The sequence below is a fragment of the Miscanthus floridulus genome, chromosome 16, assembly GCF_019320115.1.
Source record: "Miscanthus floridulus cultivar M001 chromosome 16, ASM1932011v1, whole genome shotgun sequence".
Lineage (NCBI taxonomy): Eukaryota > Viridiplantae > Streptophyta > Magnoliopsida > Poales > Poaceae > Miscanthus > Miscanthus floridulus.
The window spans coordinates 6,754,809-6,764,458 of NC_089595.1; the positions used below are offsets into that span (position 1 = coordinate 6,754,809).

At 44.3% G+C, this 9,650-nt stretch overlaps 2 protein-coding genes across 2 annotated transcripts; one reads left to right on the forward strand and one right to left on the reverse strand.

Annotated features, from left to right (window-relative positions):
* Positions 1-2,167: 2,167 nt before the first annotated feature.
* LOC136510197 (uncharacterized) lies at positions 2,168-9,425 on the forward strand. The gene is made up of 2 exons (XM_066504739.1): positions 2,168-2,499; positions 8,661-9,425. Exons 1-2 carry the CDS (start codon positions 2,215-2,217, stop codon positions 9,423-9,425), a joined length of 1,050 nt encoding a protein of 349 aa, XP_066360836.1. The 5' UTR covers positions 2,168-2,214.
* Positions 2,493-6,296, reverse strand: LOC136512626 (G-type lectin S-receptor-like serine/threonine-protein kinase At2g19130). The gene has a single exon (XM_066506587.1). It carries the CDS (start codon positions 5,848-5,850, stop codon positions 3,412-3,414), a length of 2,439 nt encoding a protein of 812 aa, XP_066362684.1. The 5' UTR covers positions 5,851-6,296; the 3' UTR covers positions 2,493-3,411.
* Positions 9,426-9,650: the final 225 nt, after the last annotated feature.

Genomic DNA, 9,650 nt, shown 5'->3' on the forward strand with positions numbered 1-9,650 from the left:
GGTCAGATTAGTTGGTTGGGTTACTTGTGGTGGAACCTGCCCACTCGGGTTCAAATCTTTGACTTGGCACGGGTGCTCGTATTTTTCTGGATTTATTCAGGATTTAACGACGTTATGCTTTCAGTGGTAGGCGACGTCCCCGTCGACAGCAAGGCGCATGTGGTGACTTCGTGACTCTCAAGATCTGTCGGCTCAGTCCTTCGGAGGTGCTCATAGGGATAGGGTTTACGTACATGTGTTCATAGGAGTGAGTGTGCATGCGTGCTGTGAGCGTCTACGTTGTACTGTGTAATTCTAAAAAAAGGCATCACATGTTTACCTCTTTTAGCCTCAAAAAATATTCACCACAAATCACATTTTCGGTGGAATGTAAAAACATATCTAAGATTTATAAAAAAATGCATATACATGGTTGCCACGAAATTTGAGACCCAAGCTTGTTTTGAAAAAAAAAATCATAATTTCATATCAAAATAACAAAGTTCATGTGTGAATTTTGGCTTCTAGTGTGCACCCGATTTTTTTTCTTATGATTTTATCTAGAATGAGTTTGAAAGTTAAGTTTTCTGACCTTGTATATCTATAGATACAACATGGATGTGCATCTGTTAATCTTTTTTAAAAAAACTTCTAATTATGTTTATCTAGTGGGTTTTTATGATTCCACCGAATATATGGTTTGTACTAAATTATTTTTTCATATATCCTTGGGGATACACGGAGATTTCTCCATAGGTGTGTTTCTATAATGGTCGGAAATATGTGGAAAAATAGAGTCCCACGAGAAGCCATGATGCGCACTTGGGACATCAAGGGGTGTTTGGCGGAGCTCCACGTAGCTTCAGATCCTCAAAACAGCTTTGTTTCTAATTTTTTCAGCCGAACGCCCCAGCTTTGCGAGCTCTAGATCCTCAAAAAGCGTGGATCTAGCTCCTAGATCTACTAAATCTACGGAGCACCTCAAGGGGTGTTTTGAAAAGGGGTTCTTGTGTTCTTGCCCCAACTTTGATGTGAAATTATAATTTTGCCTTCGTTTTTCTAACTTTGTGATTTTGCCCTTAACTGTTCACAAGTCAACGCGATTTTGCCCTTGGTCAATGGTAAAAACAGGGGCAAATTCGCGTTGACCAGGGGCAAAATCGCGTTGACTTGTGAACAGTTAAGGGCAAAATCACAAAGTTAGAAAAACGAGGGCAAAATCACAATTGCACGTCTGTGTAAGGGGCAAGAACACCATTTTCCCTTTTGAAAACTCATGATCTGTGGAGTTTCCTAAAATTACCCACCATGCCACTGATTAGTGGAAAATGAACGGTTCGTCCTCTTTCTTTCCCTCCATTCTTTCCCGTGCCTCTTCCTCTCTCGTCCTTTGTGGCAGGGACCGTCGCGGCAGGGTCCGGTGCGGCAAGGGCGGGCGTGGTAGTGGCTGGCGCGGCCAGCCTACTCGCGGCAGGGGTCGGCACAGCCGCCTGACCGACGCGGCAGGGGCTGGCGCGGCGGCCTCTTGGTTGGCGAGTGCGGGAGGAAGAAGACATGTTTTTTCGTTTTAGCCCTAGATATGTTTTCACAATTACATATGAGTCCATTTTAGAGTTGGAGTTGTACCAAACGGTTTGGTGGGAGCTCAGCTCCATCGTAGAGCTGCTCCGTGGTGGAGCACCTGCTTTGAAGCTGTGTTTTCAAAGCTGAAGCCCTGCCAAACACGCCCTTCAAGAGAGATTTCTTATTTTCGAACTCTCCATATATTATATAATCACGCTTGAGTATTTTAGAGGTTTCCAACCCATGATTTATTTCCGACCGTCCAATTTTAAATGTATGGCACAGATTAGGTCTAACTTTCTGGTGTGAAAAAAGATGTTTTTTTTTGGGACATGAAAAAAAAATATGTTATGGGAGTTTCCAACACCATTTTTATACCATATTATTACTACTAAAAATTAAAGTTAAAGTGGTTGATAAGCAATTTTACTGTAAACTAGCTGTAAGCCTGTAACTAATGTACAAGAAAAGATTCATCATGTCTTAAAACTTAAAACACTTGAATTTTCTATACCGTATATATTCATCCGACACTCGCATGGGATTTACTCCTGGCAGATTTCAAAATAAATTTAACTTTTTTATAAAAAAAATTCGAAGTATTCCCATGGAGAAACGAATAGACGACAGGGCTCGTGGGTGGCACCGCCGTACCGGAGCAGTTGCTGAGCCATGGTGAGGCTCCGCGCCGGCGAATCGTTCCCGGCGCGAGAGGAGCCGCGGCGAGTGCTCGTGATAGTGGGGCGGAAGAAGGCAACTACTCCTACTTCTATTCGGGCAGGAGCTGGCGTCCGCAACAAGAGCAAGGGCCCCACCTCCCCCGATGCCGCAATGCCGCCGCCGTCGCGGATGCGGCCGGAGCGAGCTGCGGCAGCGGCGGGGGACGTGACGGTGGAGGACACCGACGCCCTCGACTGCGGTGTGTGCTTCCTGCCGCTGAAGCCCCCCATCTTCCAGGTACACGCGCGCGCACTAGGTCGTCGTCGTCCCTGCCCACGCGTAGAATAGATTACAGATCCCCAATCTTCTAACCAATCGAATCCACTCACCCCGAGCTGCAGAGTTGTGCTGACTCCGTGTGCTCATTACATCAACTGAAGACTAGTAACATTCCAAATTTGTTGTCTTGGCTGTGACAGGTAACATAGTGTCCCCGTCGATGAGTATGCTGTTATCTTGCTCTTAATGTATTTGTTTCATAAAGATTTCATTCCAAAGTTTGTCTTAAATAATTGCTTTTGACTTCAAAACTTCTAGTACTAGATGAATTCCCAGTGCGTTGCCTCAGGATTTAGAGGTCAAATTTCAGTGTGAAGGATGCAAATACTAATGAGGTAGATTATTCAATAGAACTATTCTGGAAATGTAAAAGTAGAAAAAGTCGCCGTTCAAAGAAAAAATTTACCATAGGCTACAGAATTCAAAAGACATTGACATGTAGATTTATTTTGCTTGATTTCTGGGCATAGGTCAAGTTGACATTTAGGCCCTGTTCTGCTGGTGGAAAAGCCGGCTGATTTCGGCTGATTCAATAGTGTTCTGTGAGAGAGAATAAGCTGATTTCGGCTGAAAAGCCGGGCTGATAAGTTCAAGCAATCATATTTAGGATCTTTATTATTCCATTAAGACATGTGCTGAGCAAGCCTTATCAATTATTCAGGAAGTACATCACTTGAAATTTTTATTATAAGTACATATACATATCATTACAAGAAATAGAGCTTACAACTAAAAAAAATACTATTCTTGCACATCTCCATCCTCAAGTAGGAGTAACAGACAACAAAGTAGGTTGTAAATTTCAAGAAAGCATGCTGAATTATATGATCAGCTATTGTAGCCCTGCTCTTGCCTCCATGAATTATATCTTCACGGTGCAGCTGAGCTTCCCAGTATAGTTTGAAGTAGCCTGGGCATTGGAGGCATTGAAACGTCTACTAGACCCTCCAAAACCTGAACCACTTCACCCATCGTCGGCCGATAAAATTCACTCTCTTGAATACACCAGCATGCAACCTTACAAGCTGTTTCAACCTCATGCATGTTGATCTCACCTTGTAATTGTTGATCGAGCAAACTCTGCACATCTCCCTGAATTAACTTGCTTGCAGCTTGCATGGGAAAATAAATAGCTTGATCACCATTGCTTGTACATTCTACAAGTGAGTTCCTCCTTCCTGATATGATTTCCAAAAGCACCATTCCATAGCTATAAACATCCACCTTTTGTGTGATAGCCACTCCACTAATCCATTCTGGTGCGAGGTACCCTACAGTTCCTCTCATTGTAGTCAGAACTCGACTGAATTCCCTCCCCACAAGTTTTGCCATCCCAAAATCTGCAATCTTAGGAACAAATGCTTCATCAAGAAGTATGTTTTCTGGCTTAACATCACAATGTATGATACAGTCTCGACAATTCTCATGTAAGTAGGACAATCCTTTAGCAATCCCTATGGCTATTTTGTACCTTGTACTCCAATTCAGTAATGTACCAGTGCTTCGAAACAAATGGGCATCAAGAGAACGGTTCACCATATGCTCATAAACAAGCATCCTTTTGTCACGCTCACAACAGAAACCAATCAGTTTGACTAAATTCACATGTTGAATCATTCCAATTGTACTGATCTCAGCTCTGAACTGCTTGTCTCCTTGGCGTGCACCGTCAAGAGTTTTTACCGCTATGGTATTTGAGTCATTTAGAATTCCCTTGAATACATTACCAAAGCCACCTCCACCGAGCTTCTCTGAGAAATTATTAGTTGCACGCTGCAAATCGACATATCCAAAGGCTAAAACTCCACCTCCATCTTTAATCTTATTTGGATGATCGCACAACTTCCGCTTGTTCCTCCGAATAATTAGTAATATTACAAGAACGAATAAGACCAGAGAAGAAAGACTTGCACCAAAAGCAACACCAATGATCATTTTCCTTCTCCCACTGTTTTCCCAACTTTGCAACTCTTCAGCAGCAAGACGAAGGTAAAGAATCTCTCCATTAGTACCTGTGGTGCCATTATACTGCTTTACGTTAACAAGATCACCTTGCCATATTGAACAGACACCTTTACTATACGAATATCCAGTGCAATTGCAATCACGTAGACAAACCTCCATACATTCCTGAACAGTTGGGACAGCTTCCATGGCTTGAGCATCATAGGGCAATCTAACACTAGATATGGAAAAGAACTGGTCAGTCGACTCTTTTGTGCTTTTGTTCTTACTGCATTCTAGTATATTGTTTCTGATGCATCCACCCCTCCTGTCATTTAGGCTCCAATCCTTAGGTGACTTCACGGAGAAGCCTGTCATGCAGATGCACATTGGAAGTGCGTTGTCATTGCAGACTGTAAAAGGTCCACATACGGCAAAAACATCACATGAAGCCTTGGGCTGGACGTAGATCATTTCCCAATCTTGCAACGCGCTGACCCAAAGAAGCTGCTTGGTAAGACCATCCGAGTCAAGTAAGCAGATCGTGGTCACAGTTTCATCGAAGGTGTAGTACGTCAAGTATTCTTCTTCATGAGTTTCAACGAATTTGGCAGTGGCAAAAGCATTGCCGGACATTTCTGGCACTGAGGTAAAGTACTGCCCATTCCATTCCCCTGTGGAAAAATACACTATAGACGTGTTGCAAAGCTTATCAACGTATTGCTTAGGACTGCTGGGGTCTAGCTCCATGCAGTATGAGCCTGAGGATGGGTCTACAGAGTTCATCTTGGACACAAGGCTGTACATCAGACCAGTGACCTTGTTGCGGCCAATCTTCCCACCGGGGAGGATGACATCCGTTGGGTGGTCAAAGCTCTGCCACCAGATTCTGGCAGGTTTTGAGGCATCTTGTACCACAAGGTTTCCATTGTCAGAGAGCACTGCTGTGATGTTGGTACTGGTTTTGGTTCTGTTACCAATTTGGGTGGACCAGATCTCAGAGTTTGTTACATGGTTTATCAGGACTAGCTTGCCGTCTCCTGAGACAGTGAGCTTGATTGACTGGTTCAGGGAGGGCTCAGTGATTGGTTTATCTCTATTGGCAACCCACACAACTGTGAACTTGGGGATCTTGTTGAACCAGATGCCTAGGTACCAGTTGGGCAGAGTGATGTTCCCAGAGTACTTACTGGAGCCTGTTTGGAAGAAACCGAGCGCGAACTTGCCGTTGCTGGAGATCAGCCTCTCACCGGCAATGAGTGCTTCACCTGTCATCAGAGTATTGCTATATGCAGCAGCGCAAGCAGGGGAGCTGTACCCCAGGGAGAACAGAAGCCAAAACAGTGTGTAATAAGGAGGAAGCATGGAGGCTTGCTCGTAGGATGGCTGAGAGTCTCAGAGAGCAGGGGAGAAGCCAAAACAGTATGGATGGATGGATAGGTAGCGCTTACCATTTGGAATTTAACATTTGGAGACGACAAGCAGTGATTATGCCCATGCACGGGTGCGGCCGGCCGTGTGGGTAACGCAGGACGCAGGACGCACGGCAGGGGGCCTGGGGCAGCAAGCGAGAACCTAACACCTCAACTGAAAGGTGTGGCAGCAGTGCGTAAATCTTTGCAATCGCTTTAGGCCTTCCCACCCAAAAACTTTTTATCCCATCATATCGAATGTTTAGACATATGTATGAAACATTAAATATATATAAAAAAACTAATTGCACAGTTTGCATGGAAACCACGAGACGAATCTTTTAAGTCTAATTATTCTATGATTAGCCATAAATGCTACAGTAACACACATGTGCTAATGACGGATTAATTAGGCTTAATAAATTCGTCTCGTGGTTTTTAGGCGAGTTATGTAATTAATTTTTTTTATTAGTATCCAAACATTCCTTCCAACGTCCCATAAAACATACGATGTGACGTCAAAAACTTTTCACCCACGAATAAACTGAGTCCTTAGACTCTTTTGACGGATGGAAAACACACGGCAAGTGCATTCTTAATGACGGATGGAAAACACACGGCAAGTGCATTCTTAGCGCATGTTTAGTTCCACACAAAATCTCAAAAAGTGCTACAGTACCTGTCACATCGAATGCTTGCGGCCCGTGCATGAAGCATTAAATGTAGACGAAAAAAAACTAATTGCACAGTTTGGTGGGAAATTGCGAGACGAACGTTTTGAGCCTAATTAGTCCATGCTTGAACACTAATTGTCAAATAAAAACGAAAGTGCTACAGTAGCCTAAACTTCGTTGGTACCGGACCTACTGGTCAATAGTCTCAGTGCTGCCGCCTGGTGGACGTCACTGCTAGTGCTAGCGCACCATGCATTTCATGCGGGCCATGTCACCTTGGTGAACTTTGTTATATATGGTTGAATATATGCTCCGCCTTGTGACTATTCATGGGGCCGTTTGGCATGGATCCTGGCAGCTCTGGCTCCTGTCTGCCATTCCACTCTAGCACACCGTTCTCTGAAGCCAGATTTCTCTCTCCTCCCTCTCCCTCTCACAGAGCCAATTGGAGCCAGTGAAGCCAAAAATTTTAGCTTCACCTACTCCAATAGGTTATGTGAGAGGGAGAGAGAGGAGAGAGAAATATAGCTTTAATGAACAGTGCGCTATAGTGGAAATAGCAGGTGGAAGACAGCTGTACGAATCCATACCAAACGGGGCCATACTCTAACTGATGTCTCTGGTTGTAACCCAGACGTTATAATTATTAGTCTGTTGTGTAATAGGTTCAGCCATAGAAATATCGTAATAATAAAACCCATAAACTCATGGTTGCCACACCGTGTTTTCAAGGAGATTCATTGGCAGGCGATCCGTTAGTGCGTGATCCAGTCCTCTCATCATTAATTGAGTGATAAGGCGATCTTTGTCATGTAAAGGGACACTAAGTACTTCGTGAAAGGGAAAACGTTTGAATTGGCAACAGGTGTGTTCAACTGCCATAGAGACTAGAACGACTGGTTAGATTCATTAAAATTTTGTATACTCATTTCTTTCATAGAGGGAGAACCTTAAATATTTTCTCACCTTAAAGAAATGATTTATCCGAAGATGCAGTATATTATGTCAGATTTACTAGGATAAACCACGAAATGTCTATACGTATGTGTCTCCATGAGGTTTAGTTGTAGTATTTCTCCGGTGTTCATAAATTCTTAGCGGATCGATCATTGAATTCAAAGAGGTTTCCGGTGGCTTGTCTGTACCCACCAGATATTCTGGCGACAGTCTATGAGCACCGGCACATCCGATGAATACAAAATAATGTGACCATTGGTGCAACAACTAGGTTGTGGGGTTGGGCTATATGCATTATTTGAGAACTGCTGAATGTAAATAAAATGCCCTAAGCATCAGTGTTATGATATTGTTTGCCCTTTCCAACCACTTCATCCACAAATAACCAAAGGTAACAATACTAGCTGAAGTCCCTATTCCTCTGCAACAGCCCTTATCCTGTCTACTAAGCCTCTGAAAGATCCTAGAGTCCCTTTTTCTGGATCACTGAGCTTTCAACCACACTGGATATAACTTGAGCTAAATACATTTAACAAGCTTTAAATCCATCCCCCGTAGCTTTAACCCATGGAATTCCTGATGGTGCATGGGCTGCTAATAGCTCAATACCATTAGTTCTTCAAATGTCCGCAATCTTGGACACATCTTGACAATGACCGCAATCATCCTTTTATCTAGTTAGTCTATAATAATATCTCCAAGGCTCCAAGACACAGCTAAGTGGTTACAATGAACTGTTATATAGAGAATTCCCCACATTTCCCTTTCGTAACACTGCGATGCTTCATATCCGTTACATTTCTGTCCTCTGACCAAATGCCAAAGAAAAAAAAAAGCCCAGACTATTACCAGCATATGGTTTTGGAGGTTGTGTAGCCTGGTATTTGAGATAAAAGATGAACAGCTCTCAAGCATCGCAAGCCATTTTTGTCTGCATTTTCACAGCTCTTTCAGAAAGTTTCAAGCTCTAGCTTGTGTAAAAAAAAGTTAACAGAAATATGAACGTTTTCCACGAAACAACTAACAGTCTCCATTACCTTGCTGGTTTTGTCTGAACATACATGCATATATTATTGTTCCATTCGTGGTAATTTGTCTTAATGCACATTCTGACATATATGCCTGTATGCAGTGCAAAGCAGGGCACGCTGTGTGTTCGGTGTGCCGTGACAAGCTCAAGGCCACTGGCAACGGCAAGTGCCATGTGTGTGGCGTGGCCACTGGTGGCTACACCCGGTGCCACGCCATGGAGCACCTGGTGGAGTCCATCCGCTTCCCATGCCCAAATGCCATCCACGGCTGCACCGTCAGGTCTACCTACTATGACCAGCATTGCCACCGCCTGCACACGCCGTGCCACTGCTCCGGCAAGGCATGTGGCTTTGTCGGCTCTACGGCCACGCTCCTGGACCACTTTGCCAGGGCACACGACTGGCCTTGCGCCACCAAGGTCAGGGCTGCCACCACCACCGACTACGGGGATGACGATGACTGTGAATTCACTGTCAGCCTCCGTTACGGTTTCAACTTTCTCGTCGCTGACTGTGACACAGCCGATGGCACCACCGATGACGGGCTGTACCTGTTCCTGCTGAACGTGGCACAGAAACCGCTTGGCTGCAACATATCTGTCTTCTGCATCCATCCTCAGCATGGCCAAGCACCTCCAAGGGAAATGCAGTGCGAGCTCAGTTACTCATGGCACGTACCTGTCAAGAGCCGTCGAGGCGGTGAGAAGTTAATCAAACATTACCAGGAATCCACGTTCACAGTAGGATGCACGGATCTCTCCAGTGGACCGCCCGAGCCTGATGAGTGCTTCCAGTTTAAGGTGTCAGAGTCTGTTCTTGCAGGTGGCGACAAGATCAGAGTCGGAGGCCGAATCGTGATCTGCTAGATTATCTATGGTAGTCCTAATAACACTGTTGGTAATCAATTAGGATTGGTTTGGCTCTGTTATCGCTCGCTTCTAATTTCGTTGCTGATTTTGGATGTACGCATGTTGGGGTTGAGCGCAGGTCAAGTGACATGGTAGTGACTAGTGACAGTGTAATATATTTTGCTCGGTTCTCTAGCAGTGCTGTTTGGATCTCTACTTCCGATTGCCTGCTGCACTCTTTGA

Coding starts and splice junctions, on each gene's coding strand:
- LOC136510197 (XM_066504739.1), top strand. CDS start 2,215: ATGGTGAGGCTCCGCGCCGGCGAATCGTTCCCGGCGCGAGAGGAGCCG. Junction 2,500..8,660: donor TGAAGCCCCCCATCTTCCAG/GTACACGCGCGC, acceptor GCCTGTATGCAG/TGCAAAGCAGGGCACGCTGT.
- LOC136512626 (XM_066506587.1), bottom strand. CDS start 5,850: ATGCTTCCTCCTTATTACACACTGTTTTGGCTTCTGTTCTCCCTGGGG.